The sequence below is a fragment of the Oncorhynchus tshawytscha genome, linkage group LG03 (assembly GCF_018296145.1).
Source record: "Oncorhynchus tshawytscha isolate Ot180627B linkage group LG03, Otsh_v2.0, whole genome shotgun sequence".
NCBI lineage: Eukaryota > Metazoa > Chordata > Actinopteri > Salmoniformes > Salmonidae > Oncorhynchus > Oncorhynchus tshawytscha.
This window is the reverse complement of record NC_056431.1, coordinates 34,764,607-34,792,112: the sequence shown is the minus strand read 5'-3', so window position 1 is coordinate 34,792,112 and position 27,506 is coordinate 34,764,607. Positions and strand designations below refer to the sequence as shown.

Here is a 27,506-nt window from a genome sequence, read left to right as displayed (position 1 = left end):
GACTGCAGCCTATTTTGAATTATTGTCACACGATTCACACCTGCCGATTCACACCTGATTCACACTAGCCTAAATAGAATTATCCCTAGAGAAAGTATGGGTAATTGTACTCGAATCATGGACCACCATTGTAGAAAGCTCATACAGCATCACTAGTCTGTTGCCAATGCTTTCCACTGAATTGTAAATCCCAATAGTTGGAGCATATGTATTATATTATCATTGTTGTTGATGTTATTGTGATTTTAATTCAGCTCAAACAAATAGCAACACCAGGAGGAGCAAACCCAACCACTCCGTATTCACATTTCATAATCACGTTAATGAAATTATCGTTGAATTAATTAAACATGGGCCTACAGATCTCGCACGCTTTTCGCCGTAAGGCACCTTAGGCATTTTAATGACCCGTAATTCAATTAACCGCCTCCGTCGAAGCATTGATTTCTGGAGAAGCTGCTGAAAGTTGAATTCAGACAAGTCGAGCAGCCCATAATTGCCCAAGACACAGAGATGGGGGCTGGGCTGAGGTGGCGGTGTATAAATAGTGTGCTCTCAAAAACACAATCATAACAGCAGGAGTGATATCACGACGGAGCGCTCTACGAGCAGACTGCTAAGGTTATATAGGTAATTTTAAAGTGGATTTCGGTGCTCAGGACCACTGAGCGGCCATGGAAGAACTTACAGCGTTCGTCTCGAAATCTTTCGACCAGAAAACCAAGGAGAGCAGTAAGGAGAGTATCACGTACAGGGAAGTTTTGGAGAGTGGCTTGGCGCGGGCGAGGGAGCTAGGGAACTCGGAGACAAGTCTACAGGACATAACGGAAGGCAGCAACCACTTCCCAGTACATCTATTCAAGGAGCACATAGAGCTAGAGAAAGAAAAACTCAAGGAGTTTAACGTTTCAAGGGCCACAGAAGGTACGTTTTTATCCACCCGCTCGAGTTGTAGCGTGAATGGCTGAGATGCATCGCATTCTTACACGGACCAAGCCCTTGGTTTTAACAATAACAGACATCGATTGTAAACGTATTGTGGCCAAAACATTGACACGCTCAAAACTGTAACGAAAACATTTCGATTTACTGCAGTTATTGTTGAAGGTATCCCGTAAACACAGGTCGTAGTAATTTGTAGATTCTTTGAAACACTTTTCTCTATAATAGCCTATTTTGAATGTAATCTATATAATATCAATATTATCTCACTGCTGTCGATCATTGTAGCATATTAAATAGCAAATCATATCGATGAATACTCACGTATTGATGGCGATGAGATTCATGATAGGCCTCAGCAATGTTTCCACTGCACAATGAATAGGAGTGATATTTTCCCTTCTGCCTTCCAATAGCCTAATAATTTACATTTTAATCTCTCGTTCAATGGACCAGACCTTTTTATTTTGACTGTTCACCTATATGAAGTGCTTCTTGCTTTAATTTACATGACATAACACATATAGACATACAAATAACTTCATACACAAAATTATCCCGTGCACCTCGAAGTTGGATGCATGCTCTTGCACTGTAATAGGCCTATCAGTGTTTGGAAGTAAGTTCTCCACTACCTTTTTGTATAGCACACAATTGGTCCGTCTATAGGTCCGTCTATAATGATGAAAAAAAATTGTTACAGGCAAAATATGATGATGATATTAATGATATACCAAGACATTAGACCCGGTAATAATATGTTTATAACCTGTCATCAATAACTATCTGAACACAACTGTCTTTTAAGTAAAAACGATTAACTTGTGAAATCTTGTGAAATATTCAGATTTATAGACTTATATACCCACTAAGTTAAGTTATTTATCAGGTTTAGAAGTATAACTGCCATGGAAATGGTTTGTTGTATGATAGATAGGCCTATGATATCATATAAAACATTTCACGACAATTAGGCTAATAGGTTACAAACTCGAGGAATAACTTTTTTTCAATCTAGAAGAAAAATATATATATAATCATTAAAAAAAATACAATTCACAACTTACTGTAAAACAATGACCACTATAATTTTCCAAAATAATAATCACATTAAAAATAATAGCATATAATGGTTGGTGTTGGGTATAGCCATGCTCAGTTTTAGATAGTGAATATTGTTGCGTTTTCGGCAGGGCATTCCTGCCAATAAAGGTGCCATGTGCAGTCTGTTAAATGCCATTGAGGAAATTATAATTAGACCTGAACGTTACATGCTTTTATGATCGAGGATATCATAATGTGTGTGAATCATGTTCAATATAATATAGCCTGCATTTTGGTAATTTATTTCTAAATACATTTGTAAATTGTATTTTGACCAATAGAGATCGAGTTTCTGAAAAATGTTCTCTTCTTTTTCTCTGGCTGGCTACCATAACACTTACTATATATCCCACCAAGTAAATATACGCTACACACGGAGCCTGCGTGTGTGTGTGTGTGTGTGTGTGTGTGTGTGTGTGTGTGTGTGTGTGTGTGTGTGTGTGTGTGTGTGTGTGTGTGTGTGTGTGTGTGTGTGTGTGTGTGTGTGTGTGTGTGTGTGTGTGAGAGAGAGAGAGATTAGTTGCAGGTGCAGGTGTAAGCGTTTGTTATGTTTAATCTAGAGGTGTACTGTATTTTAAAACATGTGTTCGCGCAGGGATATATGAGTGTAAAGAGAAGAAGGAGGACCTAAAGTCTGAGGACGAGGACGCACAGAGCAAACTGAAGCAGCGGCGGAGCAGGACAAACTTTACTCTGGAACAGCTCAACGAGCTGGAGCGCCTGTTCGACGAGACTCACTACCCCGACGCCTTCATGCGGGAAGAGCTGAGCCAGAGGCTGGGACTGTCAGAGGCAAGAGTGCAGGTAACACCCGGTCTCCATCAACTGAAAGTGAAAACCATAAATATAAACCTGCAGGGATAAAGGTATACGCTTTTGGACAAAACCCTAGAAAGGTCTGTCCCTACTTTTCATCAACGTTTTGTACAAAAAAACGTGGGCAAAAAAGGTTGCGCTTTTGAGCGGAAAGCATAAAGGATTGTTGTAGGCCTCGTTTCACAGAGCCTTCGTAGCGTTAAGATCATTTTCAGAACATTCTGACCTTCTTAGATGCTTTTTTGCTCTTCCATGTCATTTGGTTCACAGAAGATCTTCGCTTAACACAGAATCAAGATGTTTAGGCTATCCGTCTGACTGTGAATGCCGCTAACTTCTGAGCAAGGTTAACTACAAATAGCCTACAAAGTTGCCAAATTATTTGCAATTGTTACAATTTGATAATTTGATGCATCAAATGAAAATCGAGATGACTGCATTAAAAGTTAGGCTACATGGGCCTATATAGGCTAGGACTATTTACATTTGGTGTTTTTTTATTTATTCAGGAGAAAAAAACATCGAGAGTCAACACAACAACCAAATATAATATGAAATAAAACAGCAATCAATACAATGTAAATTCAAAAATACAGCACAACACAAAAAGTAAGAAAAACAGTTACATTCATTCCTAAACTACTAGGTCCTCAATCAACACATTCAATTGCCCGAGCGACACCAGAACATCCAATTGTAATGGGTTTTCTAAATTGTTCCAGCGGTGAGTTGCATTAAATCTAAAAGCAGGTGTATCTTATTTGATCGAGACCCGAGGAACCTCAAGAGTTAACCAACCATGTGAACGGGTTTGGTAACATGGTTTTTATTTAGCGAACGTTCTACGTTCTTCTTTGGGAAACACTTAACAACGTTGGCTAGTAAATAACGATACATCTGGTACGATCATCATAATGCTTAAATTACATGATAACGAGGCTCTTAACGAGGCTCTTAACATGTTATGAAACAATTCGTGAGAGTTTGTCAGATTGAGACGTCCAGAGACAGAGACAGTGGATATGTGGATAATAGGTGGCGATTCAAGAAAATGAGGCCTACTGTAATTCGTGTTTCAAAATAAGAGTGGATTTACATGAGTAAAATATGTCTAGTGAGAGCTATCTCTCTTCAACATCAGCTTTGCAACTTTTCTGTTTACACTAGCCTTAGTTGTGGTGTGGCCAAAGGCAAATTCGCGCGTCATGTGTGAGTTCAGCTATCAGCATACCGTAAATCCAATTCAAACTATACAGGAGCTTCTCATCTAAACCATATTGCACATAATGTTGCACACTTAATTAATGCAATGATTCACAAATGTGTAGACATTGTACAGACTTTAATTCTGAATTTTGCTAACAGAGGGGGGTATGTGGTGTAGATGTCCCACACTAACTCCGGAAGTTGTGTGGGAGACATCTCTTAAAGACATATTTGAATCTAGAGCCTTCTCTTTACACTACACAAGTATCTCTATTGGACCTAGTTTGTGTTGTCAAAGAAGTGTAGTGTAAAGCGGCGGGCCCTATATGGGTAAGATGGGTGTAATGTAGGGCCTAGATCAGGAATGATGTTTGGTCACAAATGAAACACGTTGCAGAAGGCTATACGGCCAAGACTTATGGGTTTGCAATGCAACAGCCTACTACAAACCATATTGATAAGCATACAATTTAAAAACTATGTGGCTATAAAAAAAAAATCGAATGTTTAGATACACTTTGACTTACTTATACAATGTATGTTGTCATATTGGTAAAGGTGAAATCTTTTGAAAGTTGTTACTTCACATTGATTTCATAATTAAATAAATGAAATTGTTGACCTGTCAGGTTTGGGGTATATTCATTCTGAAACGTCGTCTTACTATTAAAAAAAAAAATTCTTTAAAGTTATTTTTATTTCCTTAAATTTCGTGAGATAAACACGTTAGGATAATCGTTTCCGGTGCACTTTAAAGACAATGCATATTCAGATTTATAAATAAGATAGCGCTGAGGTTTCTGTTTTTATATCAATTATTCACCCACTTGCAATTGTCACTGGTTATGATTCATTTAATATACTATAGGCCTAATATTATTTTTGGTTAGCCCTGCCTGTTCTCTTGGGGCCCAGTTATACCGAGATGTAACCTACACACACCAGATGCAACGAGACAAACATATCATGCGATATAAGATTCAGTAAACTGTGTGGATGTAACTGACTCGATATTGTGGAAAGCCACATGAGTCTATTACACAGATTGACCTCACGACCTCGGTGAAATTAGTTTGGCAATGTTTCTAAATTACATTTCTGGCAAATACTTCTCATGGATGGTATCAGGTACAATTACAGACCAATAATAGCGCAATAATTATACTACTACTAATAATAATAATACTGTACTGGTTACTGTTAAACTTGTATTTATTTATTTTGCCTTGAATAAATTATCAAGCAAAAATGTTAGACAGACCTACCAAAATACTGTTGCTTTAAAGCAAATACAATTACACCTACAGCCATTGCCACATCATAGTTGCTCAAAGTGTGGCGGCAGGGTAGCCTAGTGGTTAGAGCGTTGGATTAGTAACCGGAAGGTTGAAAGTTCAAATCCCCGAGCTGACAAGGTACACAGAGTTAACCCACTGTTCCTAGGCCGTCATTGAAAATAAGAATTTGTTCTTAACTGACTTTCCTAGTAAAAAAAAGAAAAAAAGTGGCATTGGGTGAATTTAAACCTGGCAGATTGTTGTTGTTGTGTCCTGGCAGATTTTTGTTCGCTCCTGGCAGATTATTGTTGTCTCCTGGCAGATTGTTGTAGAATAAAAAGTTAAATAAAGGTTAAATGAATAACAATAATAATGTGCTTCGGAAAGATCTCATCACATCATTAAAATGTATGAAGAGATTGTACGAGTGCTTAGGGGAGAACACGTTAGGGGACAACCGTGTAGGCTATATGTCAGTCACCTCCTTTCCTCCCGTGTTGTCTTTGTAATATCTGGCATTGGCTTGATATACTGTTCCCTTAAAAATGGATTAGAAATAGGCTAATTCAATTCTGCTGGAACTCAGTCGGTGGGACACCTCATGTTCTGAGATCTAATCGGAGGAATAAGTAATATTATAAATATACACCCAGTAACGGCTTGCAAGCTCAACATAAAACAAAAATGTAATTGTAAATGGCCTAAATACAATTCTGGTTAACAGGATATGACAACATTTAGCCGTACCTGCTAAAACGCAGTGGGATAAATATTTACAACAATAACACACACTATCAACAAACACATAGGGCTATTTAATGGACTGAAATCGACCGTTAGGGCCAAAACCACACACATTTAAAAACTACGTCGCAGCCTCTCCTGTTCATGGCTAAGGGACCGGTTTTCGATTTGAAAACCCAAATTAATCTGAAGAAAATTGTACGGCATGAATGTGGTAGATAGAAGGGTATAGAACCTGCACGTAGGTGTCGAAACAGAAGCCCTACGCCGCGCGCAGCTGTCGGGAATCTAATGGAAAGTTATGAGAGCTTGGTGAGGAGCGCGGAGTAATTTGATTAGACCTACGACTAATATATTTAGGTGTCTGGTGCAGAGCTAAATTAAATGTCATTATTCACTGTCTCTAATAAAAATCCAAAGGAAATGAAATTAGGGTGTTTGTGAAGCGCATCATTGAGTGGTCCTTAATGGTGAAATTACTGTCGCAACCAGTGTAGTTCACTTTGATTATCATTCTGGTACGTAGGCTAATTGGAATTGATCCTGAGCTGTATACTTTTTGATTTATTTGTAGTTGTTGTGTTAATACAGACCTTTGAGGAACAAAAACAGTAGTGATTAAAAAGTAGACTAATTAAATACACCTCGTGATATAGCCACGCCTAAAACAATCAAATAATATAATTAGCAGTATAAGAATAATGATATAGCCATAGCCTATAATAATAATAATAATAGGAAACAGGCTAATAATAGGCCATAATAGCCTATTCCTAAACACAACATTAGACTCACATTTGTTTGCAATATGCAATGTAGTGACAGATTGAGGTTTATTTATTTTAGTTTTTAGTTAACCTTTATGTAACTAGGCAAGTTAGTTAAGAACACGTTCTTATTTAATCATCTGTGGGCAGGCAAAGTCAATAATGCATACTTTATCGACAAACGTATTGTTGCAGTCCAATCCAAACGCCTTTAATCATGTTCACTTGTGTAAAATGGCTGCGGAACCATGAATAATTAGACAGCGCCCTTTGTGGTCATCTAATCGCGAATCCCGCTACTGTAAATGATAATCATAACTGGGGTGGAAGGGGAGAGGAGATGATGGATTAATGGAGGGGAATTAGGTTGATAATAGTTAACAATAGGCTATGCTGCTTCTGCAACCTGGTGAGCAATGGGGCGTAGTTGGATTACACAGAGTAACAGTGACCTTTTTTTGCACCGTTTGTTTAGCACTAGGCCTACATATATTTTAGTGTCGACATTATTGTTAGGCCATACATTGTCTGTCGATATTTTGTACGCAGCAAATTATGCAATGTTAAATCAACACTGACATTGTCTACTGTATATGGGTTCACACCTTTCAGTGTTAAATCATCACACTGCTTAGTGTAAAGCCTTATTTTCATATATTCCAAAGTGCCTTGCCTTTGGAGTGAAAACCACCTTTTACAGTATTTTTTAATGACATAGTCCTGTGGCCTAAGCAAATATGTTATCATTAAAATAAAATTTGCTGTGCATTCTCTAATTCAGGTAGATTATTTAAGATTGTTTTAAATATCTGAGTTTTTGCATATACATTGATTGATTAATCTTATGCTACACAAAGATAAATAACACATGTATCTAAACTAATCCAATCAGTCAGATTTAATGCACCTGTTACTGAAATGGTTGTTCCAGTTTAAATGGTTTAGGTAGTCTTCTTGTCAACTTTCCTAACCCTGAGAGTCATTCTGAAAGCAGGGTGCAGGTTAAACAAAATCCAACTGTTGGATAGCCTAACTCTGCCTGGATTCCAATAGGTTTTACACATCACTTTGCAAGCCGGCGTTATGTGACTTGCAGGGCCTGATGTGGTCTGTAAACCAGCAGCTGCCTAACACCATTGTGTTAGGGTAAAATTAGGCCATCAAAGTAAGGCCTTATGATAAACAGTACCAGTCAAAAATTTGGATACACCTGCTTATTCAAGGATGTTCTTTATTTTTACTATTTTCAACAGTGTGCAAAGCTGTCATCAAGGCAAAGAGTGGCTACTTTGAAGATTCTAAAATATGTAATGTGTTTTGATTTGTTTAACACTTTTTTTGGTTACTACATGATTACATATGTGTTATTTCATAGTTTTGATGTCTTCAATATTATTCTACAATGTATAAAATAGTACAAATAAAGAACATTGGAATGAGTAGGTGTGTCCAAACTTTTGACTGGTACTGTATGTATTTTCATTGAGTTATAATTTAATAATGGCATTTGCCTAGGTACTCACTTGGTGAAAGCCACAGGCCTTTAAATGATTTTTTTTTTTTTCGGTAGACATGTCTCTGTCAATATCAAATACAGTCATGGAACTTAAGTATAAAATTAACCGCGAAAAGAAAAGGCACCTTGGGAAATATGTAAATTAGGCTTTACACCGCACAGTGTTAAAACAACACCTCAAAACGATTTACTGTAACACTACAGTTGTTAATTTCTTACACTGAGAAAGAGTAACAGTGTTGGCACTAAGCAAAGTGAGTCCAGTTTACTCTAAATCAAGTGTTGCTTTACACTGCATATCTCTCTACAGTAGAACTATGCAAACACCACAATCATGTTCATTTAAACACTTTAAGAGTAGAATGGGGAACACTGCAAGTTAAATCTTTCACACTTTCTAAAGTGTTATTTTAACACCAGTTCTGTGGGACTCATACTCACACTGAAACTAGTGTACATTTACATTTGACACTTTCCAAGTAAAATGGGGAACACTGAAACAGAGTTAAATCTTTAACCCTTTCAAAAGTCTTATTTTAACACCAGTACAGTGGGACTCAAATGTTCACTGAAATTAAGCTACAGTTGAATGTATACCATTGATTTTGCTGTGTATTCACTGCTTACATTTTGGTTTCCAGGTTTGGTTTCAAAACAGAAGAGCAAAATGTCGGAAACAAGAAAACCAGATGCATAAAGGTAAATTCTATTTTACTATCCATCTATTTGTTTAAATATTTGTGTTGTGATGATTACTAAGCTTGTACTTTTACACTTGCAAATGTTTATTCCACATAATTCAGTGTCATGTAAAAGCTTGCTATATTTCGTGCAATACCTACAATAATTATGCGCGCATGTACTTTATTATGTTAAATTATTATACTATCAAGTGCAAAATGAAAAATGTGAATCTTGTAAACTTTGACCAACCATTTCAGCCTGCCTTATAATCAAACATAACTGTCTCACTGTCTGACAGACACTTCTTCCTACTTTCCAGGTGTCATTCTGGGCACTGCCAGTCATCTGGATGCCTGCAGAGTAGCGCCCTACGTCAACATGGGAGCTCTACGGATGCCTTTTCAACAGGTGCTTTGTTTTCTATTTTTCATGACGAATCCCACATTCATTATTTACCTCGAAAATGCATGCATGAGTGATTGTACACGAGCAAACATCAATATTTAACATCCATTAACTGACAAAAAGCTATAGTGTGAAAAAAGCTAAATGTGTTAGCATGGTTGAAAGGTTTGATGTAGTCATACAAATTCACGCTACTTTCCCCCCTCTTTAATCCAATAGAACGTGTAGTTGATATTGAGCCCCAAAATATAAACAATCATACTTTTCATACTCTCAATTGAGAGAGATAGTTTACAAAGGCTAGGTGGCAATTGAGAATTCTATGGAGCTGGGGGGGGGGTGCACAATTCAAGTCAACCCCAGAACGCCTTTCACCTTTGGGGTGTGTTGCGAGTGGTGTATTTGTGCATGTGTGTTGGAGAGTCATTTGATCTGGCGGTGTCTGTTTTTGAGGCCTGGCCACTGCGTTGTCCGCCTCACCCCTGTGAAAAGCTTGGCTCTAATTAAGTGAACGCCACGGCATCGGGGGCACATAAAAGAGATGATGAAAGCAGAGACTGGAGAAGTCTCTGATGGATATTGATGGTGAGCTGCGTTTGCAGGGAGGGAGGCATGAGACCTGTGTACTGAGAGAGAAGCACTACCTCTACCAGGCCTGAGACAGACAGCAATCCAGGGTTACCACCCATGACTGTATTTGTTAGTGTTAGTTTCCTTTTAAAGGCCTGTAGCTTTTACCAAATTAGTATCTAGGTGAATGTTATCGTTAAATGAAACTTTATGACAAAATGTTACACATTGTAAGGCCTTACTTGGATGTCCTAGTTTTACCCTATCACCATTGGTGTTAGGAAACACCTTGGTTTACAGGCCACATCGGGCCTGCAAGTCACATTATGCTGGCTTGCAAAGTTGAAAACCTACTGGAATCCAGCCAGAGTTAGTGATGTTACGTTTGGAACCAGAGCTCCGAGGCATGCTTCCAAATCGCTAAGCAGCTAGCTTCGAAGCAGTGTGCCAATTTGTGTATCACTTTATCAATGATGTCCGAAGCTTCATTTGACCACATGCTTTTTCAAACCATGTGTAGCAGAATGTGAGATCCCTCTGATTTCGTTGTGGTTCTGATGCTTTCTTCGTTTCCAAGCTGCTTTCATACACAACCTCTACTGGACACCATACTTACCAATATAGTTAGGATTTTATAAATGTAGTTTCACCTGACAGATGGCTCAGCAGGTGGAGTAGGGAACTATGGAACATTCAGGAACATGAGGGTATGAGGTCCTGTTGAATGCACACTATTTAAAAAATGTTTTACGTGAAACCGCACTTTCTTTCTGCACTGTTGTTCAAATAATTTGTTCTATATAGTATATTATAACCTGGGTCATTAGAGCCCTGAATGCTGATTAGCAGAAGCTTATATTTAAGCAATAAGGCACGAGGGGGTTTGTGGTATATGGCCAATATACCACCGCTACGGCTGTATCCAGGCACTCCGCATTGTGTCGTGCTTAAGAACATCCCTTAGCCGTGGTACATTGGCCATATACCACACCCACTCGTGCCTTATTTCTTAAGTATAAGCTTCTGTAGTATGCATTCTAAATAATGCCATGGATTCAGTAAAAAAAAGTAGTAAACTTGAAAGCAGAAAAGTGAAGCATGACATAAGCAAGTCTGAAATGTAAAAGTGGAAATTGAAAACTTTAAAAGCGTTTTTTCAACCGCGAATATACAAGGGCTTCCCGAGTGGCACAGCGGTCTAAGGTGTTTCCTCTGAGACATTGGTGTGGCTGGCTTCCGGGTTAAGCGAGCAGTGTGTCAAAAAGCAGTGTAGATTGTCAGGGTCATGGACGCAGGATGCATGGCTCTTGATTTGCCTCTCCTGAGTCCGTACGGGAGTTGCAGCGATGGGACAAGACTGTAACTACCTATTGAGATATCAATAAAAAAACTGTAATACACTACAAGTTTGCATTTCTTGCAGTGCAGGACAATTCCTTCAACAACAGGATGGTCAAATTAAGATATGGCATCTGAAGCGTCCGTAGCGCCTCATGCCCTGTTCCATTTCACTGATCCTTTACAGCACGCTAAGAGATCCCTTCTGAATTTGACAGACAGTCTGTACTGATACATTTGGAACAAGGCCCTTTGTTTGAATGTTAGCCGTGCCTTATGAAAAGTTAATATCCATGCATCTGGAATCGGGCCTCTTTTTTGAGTGTTTGGTAACAGTGCCACTTGGTAACCAAGGAAAAGAAACCTACTGGGTATTTATGCACTGCCTCGTGTCTGTGGGTCCTGTTACTGCAATGCAGTGAGAGTACAAATACTGGTCAGCAGTATGCAATGAAATAACGTCCAATAAAGCATATTTTGGGGTTTACATTAATTCTCTCTTGCAGTTAAACAACTTTAATTTCAATGATTTTCCAAAATAAAGAATTGGTAAAGACAGCTCGCTCTCTCTTAAAATGTTTACCATACGTTGCTTAAATTAAGTTTTATTTGGGTTGGATGAGAAAGCAAAAGGCAATCCACTTCTCTGTTTTCTGTGGAGTTTGAAACACATGAGAAATGGCAAAAGGCAACGTAGCTCTCCCTCTGAAGTACAGGGATGTGTAATTTTCACCTACTTCTCAAAATAATTGCCAAGAATGTGAAAACTGATATTCTATGCTCCTTAAGACTCACTTTCCCTTTGCTCAGGAATATTTATGGATAAATATTTATAATTCTAAATACGTGAATGTTGTTGGGGTGCAAAATTGTTTATTTATGCAGTTGAATCCAAAATCAGGATAACAGGACATTGCATATTTCCAAGGTTATTAGGGAGTTCTCAGTGAATTAGACAAATCTGTGCAGGGTCTTAGAGAAACTTTGATTCCAGGCTGTGAAATTGGACATTGTGTCTGTGAAGTTATGTATGATTCATTAACTTTAAGAATAGCTGACATGAAAAAAGGACTCTGAGTGCACTTCCTAACTATTCTCTTAGAAAACACAAAGTAAGCAACAGCTTCGAGGGGGTGGAACTTGAAGGATAATTTAATAGTATCAAACTGTGTAACCTAAACCTTCAGCTCTCCTCACATACACACAGCCTAAATGGCTGGGAAGGACTCACTAACCTAGGGTTTGTTTTTGGTTGTCCTGCAGGTTCAGGCCCAGCTCCAGTTGGAGAGCGTGGCTCACTCCCACCATCACCTGCACCCTCACCTGGCAGCGCACGCACCCTACCTGATGTTCCCGCCCCCACCCTTCGGACTTCCAATCGCCTCGCTAGCGGACTCAGCCTCTGCAGCGGCGGCCGTGGCCGCGGCTGCCAAGAGCAACAGCAAGAACTCTAGCATCGCCGATCTCCGACTCAAGGCAAGAAAACATGCTGAAGCTCTGGGTCTCTGACCTCACCAGGCTTCCCCTCCACTTGCCCCACGCCCTCATAATAACCCACTTCTCACACAAGACTGAGCCCAGTGATCGGGTCTGACACTTACAGCTTAAACAAAAAAATTAAAATTAAAACAATGAGAGGGAGAATGTAAGAGAGAGATAGAGAGAGAGAGAAAAAGAAAGACACAGGTAAAGAAAGGGGTAGAGGATAAGTGGAGGAAGAGGAGGAGGAGGCGGTGGAAGATGGAGGATGGAGCGAGAAAATTGTCACAAAACCAGCTATCAAAACAACCACTTGTAGAGAGAACGGTAAATAAATACCAATGAAATCTCCTTTTACTTTTCGCCCAACAGGCAGGACTTCTGCGGGGCCAGTGGCTCAGTCCACTCCAGGCACACATCACAAGTCCAGGACCATACAAACACATGTGGATGTCTGTCTGAGCTGAAGGACAGGGCCAGGCCAGGGCCAGGCTAAACCAGGCCAGACCAGACCAGGAGACTTTAGAACAAAGCAAACTGTCAAAGCAAGCAAGCAGGGTGCAAATACTAGAGCCTCACTGAATCCGATGCCGTCACGTTGACTTTACAGACTGTTGCATGTGTGAAAAAAGACACTGACAACACAAGGCATCGGACCCGCTCTAAACTTTACACACAAAAAAGACAAACAAAAAACAAAAAAAAAGAGATAAGAAATGGCCACTGTATTGTTTCCTGCCGCTGCCCAGTGCATGAGTTTGATTGCAGGACTGCAGGTCTATCATGGAGCCTGGCCTTTATGTTGTATCTGACCTAACGCCCCAATTCTGTTGTATCACTGCCATTCAAACCGCCCTCTATACCCTCATCCACAAGGCCAATGGTCATTTGGGTTTGATTTCCTTTAAACTTTTGACTGACAGAAAGAAGCAATTCGAATTCCTTATTTTTTCTGCTTTCGGAGGACTAAGATATGTGTTGCCAGGAATGTGTCTGAGTCCAAATGTCTTTTAGCTTTTCTCCTCACATTGTTCTCTCTCTCTAGCTTTCTTTCTTTCTGTTTATAGTGCTATTTCCTAGGAATAGAAGTGAAGATATTCTTTGCACTTCAGGTTTTGTATGTGTGCGTTTACAAATGGCACTACTAGAAGATACTACTTTACTAAATGAGGCGGGAATAGGAACCAATTTGGTTTTTATCATGTCATCAAAAAGAGACGTTCACAAAACGTTTCGAGGGATAAAGGGTATAACTGCAATTTTTTTGTAATTTTTAAAACATGAAGGAAGCATCAGTTAAACTGAAATGCACTTTTGTGCAGTTTAAGTGCAATATTGTAAATATGAAAAAAGTTTAAAAATAATAAACAAATTGTTCATTGTTCATTTTAAACAAATGATTTTCAGTCATTTATTTCATGCACCGATTAAATCGGTGTGTCTAATTTCTTTGCCAAACAGATCTGTTTTTCCTAAAGCATTGTATTATGTTGCGAACTCATCCTCAATCATGCGCCATAACTCCAGAGATTCAATGGTTTTCAAATGTAGTTTTGTACACATCAGAACACAATAATAGCCTGTTTAGGTAGACATGAGCACATGTGTTTCATGCTGCAGAAATTAACAATTGAAAAGCTAGGATCTGAAATAATTTATCATAATTGATATGGGACAAAGAATTGATGTTACATTCCACCAAAGATTCTAACAAATTTGACAATATATGTTATGGGAACAACAAAGCCATGGCAGTGTTGCTTTAGGCCTGTACATATTAAACGTTGCATGTTTAAGTTGCAATTTCATGGTAAGATAAGTAAGATAACAAGATACAACCTAGATAAATAATGCCTACCACCTAGGATAAAATGTTGAACACTTGTAAATTCAAAGGGTATTTTTTTGTGTCATTGAGAAACAGATCTCATAGTCAATAATGCCTCGGAGCCTGTAGATCCTTGTAAAGTCTACCTCAAACAATGTTTTAATCAACATTTACTCAGTTCACAAACCACCGGTAACTGTTGTTTAGAGATGTCTCCATTTTAAATTAAACACGTGGGTGCTTTTATTTATTATTTTAGAAAGTTTATACAATTATTAAATAGTTGAAATTCAAGTGTACATTTTTACATGGCTTTGCATTTATTTGTATGTTTTTTTTAATGTTACATTTGCAAAGGGAGATGCGTGGCTGTTGTGCATTGTTTGCCTAAAAATGTAGCATGTCCGAGTTTACAAACGTTTCATGGATTTGATTTGATTAAGCTCCATGGAATTTGTTATGTCCACCACAAGTATTATCATTTCATTTGCAAGCATGCTAAAACATGATCACTATACCGTTTCTTCTTGTTTTTCTTTTGATTCACAAAATATGAAATGTACATCTTGTAAACTATCAATACATTTATACATATTTGTATTGCAGTTTTAAGATACTTAAACAACTCCATTCCAGATTAATCAAAACAATATATATACATATATTGCTCTGTGAGGAATTTTGGGCCTTGGAAGGGTTACATTTGGCATTTTACTTTTTAGTCATTTATTAGATTCTTATATATTGAGTGACTTATAATCATACAACAAGAGGCTTTAAATCAAAACATGATTATCGTCATCAAAACATTACGGAAGTGAATACCGTAGTACACATTATTAGAGTATGCCAGATCCCCTTACTTGAAGCAATAGCCAGGTACTTTATGAGCTGATGTAGATTAATGCTGTGTGACCATCGTGACAGGTTACAGCCGATGCTCAGGGGTTGTCTCAGGTTGAACCTACCAATCAATATCATTCCAGCTCTGACATTTACGCAGTTTTCATGTCGGCCATCAAAGCTCATCAGATCCCAATCTTACCCCACGTCAGCGGAGAAAATTGAGCCGCTATGAAATCCAGATGTACGCCAGCATCATGGCCCCAAATCTGGAACCGAACATGTATAAAGCCCTCTGTTCAAATGACAGAGATGGAACCTGAAAATGTAAGATTCTGTAACTGGAGCAAGAGCAAGGCTGTTGTGCTTGTACACCCTATAAGGTTTCTGCACATTTAATTTGTACATACATCATGGTTGAGCAATATAAACGCATACTGATCGGCCTGTATTTACCCACTGACCTCTCAGGCTGGGGCCTGCTGGGCCAGGTCTGAAAATAACAGCATCCTTTTATGTGTACTAATAATTAGCTAGGCACACACAGCCATCCATCAACCAGCAATGAGCCATGGCTGCTTTGTCAACATGTTAAAGCTGTTTATGTTGGCCACAAGTCACAAATAAAATAATAATGTAATAATAGGGAAGGGGCTGTGTGTGTGTGTGTGTGTGTGTGTGTGTGTGTGTGTGTGTGTGTGTGTGTGTGTGTGTGTGTGTGTGTGTGTGTATCTACAGTGAAAACCATGTTGAAGTTGTGTTTCGTTTAAACAATTTTTTTAGAGGTTATTACAAGGGGATGGTCCACTGATGTCCTTCTCTTGTATTGTACTGTTAAAATTAAGCTTTTGAGATGTACATATGAAAATATAAACAAATTAATCTAACTAATTGAAAACCATGATTAACTTCTTAAAATATTGTGACCTACTTCAAGTACAAAGTATTTGTGAATAATTTATTCATTGTGTGCTCTGAAACCAGTGGGATGGCCCAGCAATAATATTGTCAACATTCAGGGGGGTGCCCACATGAAATGTTTTAACACTTATTTGGGTACCTTGATTTGTAATTGAAGTTATCCAATCTCTGTTTGAAACAGATTATAGCAAATATTCCCAAGCTATCTCACTGTGCCAGGGCTCAAGTTCTGCAAGAGATGGAACTGAAAATGTGAGGCCTGAAGCTTTTAGCCATAGCTACGCTCTATGCTAGCTACCCTGTGAGAGATAGTTTTGTAGTGCAATTGTTTTGATCACCTCTTGTGAATGTCACACTCAACTATGATCAGATGGACTGGACTGTTCATGCTCTCTGTGGCTTGACAGTGCAGTTGCAGTGACATGAATTGAGACAGCTTAGTCTAGATAGGCTCAACATGCAAGACAGCAAAACATAGTCCCTGATATGCTACCAGTGGTGTAGTGGAAGGTAAACTCATGGAAACGCTTTTTACCCACCTTTTGCTGAAAAATGCATTGAAATTATAGGGACCATTACTTAACATTTTTTAGTTAATCTTGTTTCATTGCTGTTCATTTGGCTCTAAGAACTCAGAGAACCAACCACCCAATGAAACCTTAGCTGAAAACAATTGAGGTAAAGTGCTGAAGTCACTATGTTCTCCCATGGATCAAAGATCGTCTTTCTGCCCAGTTTGTTTTGGTTCAACTTTAGTTTACTTTGTTGGCTAATACTTATAAATGTATCTGGTGCCAATGGCAGTAAAAACTATATTAGAGCTAACATCTTACGACTAGGTCAACATTTTTATCTACGCAGTGAGGAGAAAACTGTCAAGAATTTCAGGGGGTTTTGTATCTTTAAATTATATATTTCAAAGCAAATATTTGGCTTATTCATCTTATCCATCGCACAAATCATGTAATGATATTGTTATTTATTACACAAATAATGGGATAAAATGAAATGACAATTTAGTTATGGGTTCTTATATCACAATATCATTATATCTTCTGGCAGCTCTAATCTCTAAACAAAGAAATGTAACGCTATTATAAATGGACTTAAAAATATATGTTTTGGCAAACATGAAAAGATATTCTTAGAAAAGAAGTAGAATTGTTTGGTAAAACGTTACACTATATGTCACCTTGAATAGCTCTTTCCTGCAAAGTGCTCAATGTACTTATAACCAAAAATAACAAATGTGATTAAAAATTAGCCAATGGTAGCTTGGAATGCATGCAAAGCTGACTAAGGCATTTGACATCCCATGTCTGCAGATAATTCTACTTCAAGTGTATGCGTTCTATTTGAAATGTAATCATTCCTGATCTAGTATGAGCATTCTAGTTCTACCATGGGCAGTGTAGGTCTATAGCTCTACTCGTCTAGAGATCTCACTGGGGATGTTGTCGTAGCTTAGTCCTGTGAGCTTATTTTACCAGCTAGGATCAGTTCTCTCTGCTTCTTACATCTATCTCCATATGTTGGAAGTCAGCAGTAAGCAGTGGTGTAAACTATTTAAGTAAAAATACTTGAATGTACTACTTAAGTAGTTTTATTTGTGTATCTGTACTTTACTTTGCTATACATTTTTTGACAACTTTTACTTCACTACATTCCTTAAGAAAATATTGAACTTTTTACTCCATACATTGACAACCAAAAGTACTTATATTTTGATTGCTTAGCAGGACAGAAACATAATCACATTCACCAACTCATCAACCGAGCACACCTGGTCATCCCTACTGCCTCGGACTCACTAAACACACATGCTTTGTTTGTAAATGATGTCTGAATGTAGGACTGTGCCCCTGGCTTTCCCATAAATAAAAAAAATGAAAAATGGTGCCATCTGGTTTGCTTAATATAAGGAATTTGAAATGATTTATACTTAAGTATATTTTAAACCAAATACTTTTACTCAATTAGAATTGTACTGGGTGACTTTTACTTTTGAGTCATTTTCTATTAAAGGTACTTTTACTTTCACTCAAGTATAACAGTTGGGTAATTTTTCCACGACTGGCAGTAAGGAGATGTTTAGCTGGGATATCCTAGCAGTGGCCAATGTATGGAATCCATATTAGGAACATTGTCATTCCTGGATTCTGTTTCAATGTAATAATATCCACTCTGCTGCTGATCACATTTCAAACAAAACATCTCCATGACTGATTTATGTTGAGTAGTTCTTATTTGTTCTTCAAGAATATCATGCAAGCAGTGATACACAGCAGTCCAACAGAGCTCTATTCTTCTGTTTTTAATTTATTCATCAACGGGTGAATATCAAACAAGCCGTGATATAATTAAAAAGTCTGTTTCACAAAATGGCACTTTCATGAATGTAACGATGTGCGCTGAGAGTCAGGAAACAAGTTCAGGGAGTGAGTGTTTTAATAAATAAACAACATGAAACAAGAAACACGAACAATGCCCAGACTTAGTACTGGAACAGAAACAATAACGCCTGGGGAAAGAACCAAAGGGAGTGACATATATAGGGAAGGTCATTATTGAAGTGATGGAGTCCAGGTGAGTCAGATGACGCGCAGGTGCGCTCAACGATGGTGACAGGTGTGCGCCATAACGAGCAGCCTTGTGACCTAGAGGCCAGAGAGGGAGCACACGTGACAATGAATCTCTTATTCTTTAATCAATCAGTATTAATAACAATTGATTTAAATGCACAGCAAGGAATAATTAAGACTTAATCATTATTGATTTTCGACACCCATGTTACTAGACTCTTCGATGTGTCTAAATTATATCACAATTAAAACTGCAGTTAAAAATATGTTATATTTTTCAGATTCACAGTGTAGGCTATATCTCAGTGGCTTGTCGTTCCTCACATAGCAAGTCATGTAGATATAATTTATTGACACAGATGGTGGGTTCTATGGTTGCAGTACAAATCAAATCAAATTTTATTTGTCACATACACATGGTTAGCAGATGTTAATGCGATTGTAGCGAAATGCTTGTGCTTCTAGTTCCGACAATGCAATAATAACCAACGAGTAATCTAACCTAACAATTCCACAACTACTACCTTATACACACAAGTGTAAAGGGATAAAGAATATGTACATAAAGATATATGAATGAGTGATGGTACAGAACGGCATAGGCAAGATGCAGTAGATGGTATCGAGTACAGTATATACATATGAGATGAGTAATGTAGGGTATGTAAACATAAAAGTGGCATAGTTTAAAGTGGCTAGTGATACATTTTTTACATCAATTTCCAATATTAAAGTGGTTGGAGTTGAGTCAGTATGTTGGCAGCAGCTACTCAATGTTAGTGGTGGCTGTTGAACAGTCTGATGGCCTTGATATAGACTGTTTTTCAGTCCCTCGGTCCTTGCTTTGATGCACCTGTACTGACCTCACCTTCTGGATGATAGTGGGGTGAACAGGCAGTGGCTCGGGTGGTTGTTGTCCTTGATGATCTTTATGGCCTTCCTGTGACATCGGGTGGTGTAGGTGTCCTGGAGGGCAGGTAGTTTGCCCCCGGTGATGCGTTGAGCAGACCTCACTACCCTCTGGAGAGCCTTACGGTTGTGGGCGGAGCAGTTGCCGTACCAGGCGGTGATACAGCCCGACAGGATGCTCTCGATTGTGCATCTGTAGAAGTTTGTGAGTGCTTTTGGTGATAAGCCAAATTTCTTCAGCCTCCTGAGGTTGAAGAGGCGCTGCTGCGCCTTCTTCTCAACGCTGTCTTTGTGGGTGGACCAATTCAGTGTGTCCGTGATGTGTACGCCGAGGAACTTAAAACGTACTACCCTCTCCTCTACTGTCCCGTCGATGTGTATTAGGGGGGTGCTCCCTTTGCTGTTTCCTGAAGTCCACAATCATCTCCTTTTTATGTTGACGTTGAGTGTGAGGTTATTTTCCTGACACCACTCCAAGGGCCCTCACCTCCTCTCTGTAGGCCGTCTCGTTGTTGTTGGTAATCAAGCCTACCACTGTAGTGTCGTCTGCAAACTTGATGATTGAGTTGGAGGCGTGCATGGCCACGCAGTCGTGGGTGAACAGGGAGTACAGGAGAGGGCTCAGAACTCACCCTTGTGGGGCGCCAGTGTTGAGGATCAGCGGGGTGGAGATGTTGTTACCTATCCTCACCACCTGGGGCAGTCCACCAGGAAGTCCAGTACCCAGTTGCACAGGGCGGGGTCGAGACCCAGGGTCTCGAACTTGATGACGAGTTTGGAGGGTACTATGGTGTTAAATGCTGAGCTGTTGTCGATGAACAGCATTCTCACATAGGTATTCCTCTTGTCCAGATGGGTTAGGGCAGTGTGCAGTATGGTTGCGATTGCGTCGTCTGTGGACCTATTGGGACGGTAAAGCAAATTGGAGCGGGTCTAGGGTGTCAGGTAGGTTGGAGGTGATATGGTCCTTGACTAGTCTCTCAAAGCACATCATGATGACGGAAGTGAGTGCTACGGGGCGGTAGACATTTAGGCCAGTTACCTTAGCTTTCTTGGGAACAGGAACAATGGTGGCCCTCTTGAAGCATGTGGGAACAGCAGACTGGGGTAAGGATTGATTGATTATGTCCGTGAACACACCAGCCAGCTGGTCTGCGCATGCTCTGAGGATGCGGCTGGGGATGCCGTCTGGGCCTGCAGCCTTGCAAGGGTTAACACATTTAAATGTTTTACTCACGTCGGCTGCAGTGAAGGAGAGTCCGCAGGTTTTGGTAGCGGGCCGTGTCAGTGGCAATGTATTGTACAGTTCATTGCTCACAGTAACAGGACTGAATACGAAAAGTTTAACAACTTCAATAATTGAATTGTATAAATAATGCCTAAATTCAAACCTTAGTGATGAAGATCTCTATTATAGTGCAATTGAAACTTAAAAGGCAACCCACTGGGCACACACACACACACACACACACACACACACACACACACACACACACACACACACACACACACACTGGTTGAGTCGACGTGTTTTCACTGTAATTTGTCAATGTATTGTGATGTGAAATCACTGGGCACACACACACACACACACACACACACACACACACACACACACACACACACACACACACACACACACACACACACACACACACACACACACACACTGGTTGAGTCGACGTGTTTTCACTGTAATTTGTCAATGTATTGTGATGTGAAATCAACGTGGACAATACATTTGATTTGAAAAAAGCAATCAACCAGTACTGTTTATCTAATTTCAACCACCGTTGTAAACATTGAAATTAGGGTAAAACTTCAACTTAAATACATTGACCTAACCTGACTAACAGGTTGTGACATCACTCTAATTATGTTGAAATCATCAGAACTATGAATATGTTGATATTTCGAAATTCCACATAACCCCCCGAAAGAAATGTCATCCTACATTCAATTGGGTAGTTTAAATTATTTAGATTTTTTTTACTTGACTAGACATATTTTATTTAACCTTATTTCAATGTTGATAGTAAAATGGTACGTTTGAATCAAAGTTAGTTTCAATGTCATGCTATCAACCTAAATAAAGAAGTATATTGAAAAATATGTAGCCACAATCCAACGATTTATGCCTGAACAGTGGGTCCTACTGGTATATGAGGAACAATGCACTTCAATGAGAACAAGCCTATCATCCAGATGCTTAGGTCTATGTATGCTGCTTAGCTTTGGAAATAATTTGAGGTTTGCTGAAATGAACAATCAGGTCAATGCATTTAGACATTTGATCAGCTTCCTTTTCATGTGTAGACTACCTAAATCACTTTGAATCGTTCAAAGGAACTCCTCTATCTCCTCTATGCAAGATGTATGTGTTAGTAAATTCTGAGTAAGAATGATTTATGTAGGCTACATTGACATCTGATTTGCCCAACAAGGACACCATCATTTCAACGTGTAGCTAGGTATATACTATAACTCATCCATGGTTTATTGGATCTTATGACATTTAGAAGTAGCTACCATTAGCCCTATAAATAGGATGCCAAATTCATGATATTAATAACACTTTTACCTTGTATTATCCTCTAACCTACATGAACCCAACCTCACTCCAAATTTACTTTCACATACCTTCACAAATTCTTCTTATTTAAGTTAGGAGTTATTTTCAACATTATTTAGGTAGTCTACGCAAATGAGTAGGGAAGCTGATCAATGTCTAAATGTGTTGATATGATAGCTCAGCTGAATCAAACACAAGCTTCTTTCCAAAGCTAAGCAGCATACATTGAGGTAGGATGGATGGTAGACTTGTTTTCACTGAAGTGCATTACCCCTCATATACTAATAGGAGTCAATGGACTGTGGCTTCATGTTCTATTTCTATATACTGAACCTCTTTATTTAGGTTAATGGCATGACGTTGAAACAATGATGATGATTCAAACATACCATTTTTACTATCAACACTGAAACGAGGTGAAATAAAATGTTTCATCAAATATGAAATTCTACATAATTTCCACCCAATATACTGTATATTCAATATAGGATGAAAAAGAATCCAAATTTCTCTGGGAAATTCAACACAATTTCAAAGTAAACAGAGTTCTGAAGATTGTTTAAATTAGATTGACTCCACATCACAATATGTTGACAAATTACGTTGAAACAATGTTGATTCAACCAGTGCGTGCCCAGTGAGAATGTTCCAGTGTACATACAGTACCAGTCAAAAGTTGACACGCATACTCATTCAAGGATTTCTTTATTTATTATTTATTTCCTACATTGTATAATAATAGTGAAGACATCACAACTCAAAAAACACATATGGAATCATGTAGTAACCAAAAAAGTGTTAGATTCGTCAATATAGCCAATCTTTGCCTTGATGACAGCTTTGCACATTCTTGGCATTCTCTCAACCAGCTTCATGAGGAATGCTTTTCCAACAGTCTTGAAGGAGTTCCCACAGATGCTGAGCACTTGTTGGCTGCTTTTCTATCACTCTGTGGTCCAACTCATCCCAAACCATCTCAATTGGGTTGAGGTCGGGTGATTGTGGAGACCAGGTCATCTGATGCAGCACTCCATCACGCTCCTTCTTGGTCAAATAGCCTGGAGGTTACACAGCCTGGAGGCATGTTGGGTCATTGTCCTGTTGAAAAACAAATGCTAGTGGGACTAAGCGCAAACCTGATGGGATGGCATATCACTGCCGAATGTTGTGGAAATTACACAAATTAAATTTTAAGGCACACCTGTTAATTAAAATGCATTCCATATGACTACCTCATGAAGCTGGTGGAGATATGGCCAAGAGTGTGCAATACTGTCATCACAGCATAGGGTAGCTACTTTGAAGAAAATCAATTATAAAATATGTTTTATTTGTTTAACACCTTTTTGGTTACTACATGATTCCATGTGTTATTTCATAGTTTTGATGTCTTCACTATTATTCTACAATGTAGAAAATAGTATAAAAGAATATTTAAAAAACCTGGAATGAGTAGGTGTGTCCAAACTTTTGAATGGTACTGTATGCTGGCTCAATCGAAAATTGTCTTTAACATTCAGTAGCACAATAAAGCTAACCTGCAATGTTATGGCTTGAATCTAGCCTCAACTTGTAATTTAGTTTTTTTTATTGACAGTTTTTAATTGACTAATTTCAAACAAAATCTACTTTATTCCTGAAAGTGTCACATTCCTGAAAGATGTGACACTCCAGGAAGGCTCAATCAAATGCTCAAAGTATTTGAAAGAACAGGACTGGGTTAATGTAACCTATTTTGAATATATACAGTGCCTTGCGAAAGTATTTGGCCCCCTTGAATAATTTTGCACGCCCAATTTTTCAGTTTTTGATTTGTTAAAAAAGTTTGAAATATCCAATAAATGTCGTTCCACTTCATGATTGTGTTCCACTTGTTGTTGATTCTTCACAAAAAAATACAGTTTTATATCTTTATGTTTGAAGCCTGAAATGTGGCAAAAGGTCGCAAAGTTCAAGGGGGCCGAATACTTTCGCAAGGCACTGTACATGGTTTGTTGACATTGTGGTTCAGAAGAAGGGATTAAAACAAGTTAATATTTTGTGTTCTGATGTGGTAAGGCAGTTGCACTAAGTTCATGAAGCATTTCTAAGTTTTGTTCTTCAAGAATCAATGGTTATTTATCATAATAAGAAAATTCCAAACATTGATGTACCTATCAGACTGCTGTCTCATATTTTATGCACGTTTGTTTTTGAAGGGCACAGAAACATAAGGAGCACCATATTAGTTTATTGACTGCTTATGAACCCTTTTTTAAACACTGTTTATATGGTACCTTCGTGCACGGTACACATTCAAGTGCCCAAAGAGTCCACAAGACAACAGAGAACTTATCTTATCCAGCTTGAACTCCTCTTCACTCTTGGCTCAATTCTTTCTTCCCCTCTTCTCCTTCACTTCTCTTCTTCCCCCCTTCAACCTCTCCTTTCTCTTCACCTCTCCATCTCGCCTCTCCCCATCAATCCCACAATGCAGCTCATCTCTGTGAACAGATAATAGCTTCAAACCACGTTGCTGTGTGCGTGTACATCAAACAAACCTCTCATGTGCCTTTGGTATCCACAGACGTTCGCCGGGGGGGTAGCAGGATTCCCCCTCCTCCTCCTCCACGGGGTGGCTGGGAGGGAGGGATTCAGAAGAATGAGCCTCAAAGTTCCTGGGCAATCAGACAGAGGGGGGATGTTAATGAAAAAGCAAACAGCCCACCGCAGTGACTTGCGCTAGGATCCATGTTAGAGCAATCATTACTGCACTGTTGTTCAGCTCTGCTCTATTCCACTCTCCCCACAAACAAGGAGCAGTTGGGGGGAAATAACTATCCAGACTAAGGGTCAAATGCATTTAGATGCAAATTGAACAACTTCCTGTTTTGGGGAGTCTTGTTAAAGGATGGCAAAATGCTAATGTGTTAGAGAAAGTATTTTCACATCTTTGACCAAAAAATGTAATTACAGAGGATATGAAAACATTCCATCAATGAGAGTGGATGTCTTAGTACTATGAATGTACATCAATTTCTTAAACTCAAAGTTTAATTTAAAAAGGGTCAGTATTAAAATAAATAGAGTGACATGTAAGAGCAAATATTGTTTACATATCCATAGCCCCCATAGTGCTAACATTCATTATCTTGATAATGTGTCAAATGCTTGATAATGTATGTGATGTTAAAATAGATGTATATTTTCTGGATGACCTGAAAAAGATTGGTTTTAATCAAGCTGTCCAGTCAAGAGGAAGCTGCTCACTGTAACCAGTGCCCGTAATCTGGTTCAGGTCATTAATTAACCTACCAGGGTGTTTAAAACCATTAGAGGAACTGCGTAATCCACGTGTTTAAGTCACATTTTTACCAATGCTGCAGTAATCTTGCTCTATAGCTGTATCCACACACATCGGACTTACTGTGCCTAAAATGGTGTATAAGAGATCATACAAAACATTTGTACTGATTCCAATGTTGAAGATAAAAATATAAATACAGTAACAGTGTAACGCTCATCTGAAGAAGTGGACCAAGATGCAGCGTGGGGTAGGTTAATCATAATCTTTAATGATAACCAGAAAACCAAGAAAGGGAGAACCAACTAAACGTACAGCCTTGTGGTGCTGAACAGCAATACATGGACAAGATCCCACAACATAGGTTGGAAAAAAGGCTACCTAAGTATGATTCCCAATCAGAGACAACGATAGACAGCTGCGTCTGATTGGGAACCACACTTGGCCAAACGCAAAGAAATAAAACACATAGAATGCCCACCCAAATCACACCCTGACCAAACCAAATAGAGACATAAAAAGGCTCTCTAAGGTCAGGGCATGACAAACAGTCATACAGTTAAAGTCGGAAATTTACATACACCTTAGCCAAATACATTTAAACTCAGTTTCACAGTTCCTAGTAAAAAGTCCCTTTCTTAGGTCAGTTAGGATCACATATTTATTATAAGAATGTGAAATGTCAGAATAATAGTAGAGAGAATTATTTCTTTCATCACATTCCCAGTGGGTCAGAAGTTTACATACACTAGATTACTATTTGGTAGCATTGCCTTTCAATTGTTTAACTCAAATGTTTTGTGTAGGCCTTCCACAACCTTCCCATAATAAGGTGGGTGAATTTTGGCCCATTCCTCCTGACAGAGCTGGTGTAACTGAGTCAGGTTTCTATGGGATTGAGGTCAGGGCTTTGTGATGGCACGCCAATACCTTGACATTGTTATCCTTAAGCCATATTGCCACAACTTTGGAAGTATGCTTGTGGTCATTGTCCATTTGGAAGACCCATTTGCGACCAAGCTTTAACTTCCTGACTGATTTCTTGAGATGTTGCTTCAATAGCCACAAAGCTATTGAGGCTTGCAAGCCTCCCCCTTTTCCTTCAAACATAACGATGGTCATTATGGCCAAACAGTTCTATTTTTGTTTCATCAGACCAGAGGAGATTTCCCCAAAAAGTAAGATCTTTGTCCCGATGTGCAGTTGCAAAACGTAGTCTGGTTTTTATGTGGCGGTTTTGGAGCATTGGCTTCTTCCTTGCTGAGCGCCCTTTCAGGTTGTGTCTATATAGGTCTCATTTTACTGTGGATATAGATACTTTTGTACCTGTTTCCTCCAGCATCTTCACAAGGTCCTTTGCTGTTGTTCTGGGATTGATTTGCACTTTTCGCACAAAAGTACGTTTATCTCTAGGAGACAGAACATGTCTCCTTCCTGAGCGAAATGACGGCTGCGTGGTCCCGTGGTGTTTATACTTGCGTACTATTGTTTGTACAGATGAACGTGGTACCTTCAGCCGTTTGGAAATTGCTCCCAAGGATGAACTAGACATGTGGAGGTCTACCATTATTTTTCTGAGGTCTTGGCTGATTTCTTTTGATTTTCCCATGATGTCAAGCAAAGAGGCAGTGAGCTTGAAGGTAGGCCTTGAAATACATCCACAGGTACACCTCCCATTGACTCAAATGATGTCAATTAGCCTGTTAGAAGCTTCTAAAGC

At 38.9% G+C, this 27,506-nt stretch overlaps 1 protein-coding gene across 2 annotated transcripts; it reads left to right on the top strand.

Moving 5' to 3' along the window:
* Positions 1-576: 576 nt before the first annotated feature.
* On the top strand, positions 577-16,210 carry LOC112234792 (short stature homeobox protein). Of its 2 annotated transcripts, none has more exons than XM_024403102.2 (5): positions 577-924; positions 2,642-2,850; positions 9,014-9,071; positions 9,376-9,464; positions 12,633-16,210. In XM_024403102.2, exons 1-5 carry the CDS (start codon positions 675-677, stop codon positions 12,876-12,878), a joined length of 852 nt encoding a protein of 283 aa, XP_024258870.1. In that variant the 5' UTR covers positions 577-674; the 3' UTR covers positions 12,879-16,210. The 2 variants fall into 2 exon arrangements, with proteins under 2 accessions (XP_024258870.1, XP_024258865.1); XM_024403097.2 differs by having other exon boundaries at positions 9,355-9,464.
* The last annotated feature ends 11,296 nt before the right edge of the window (positions 16,211-27,506 follow it).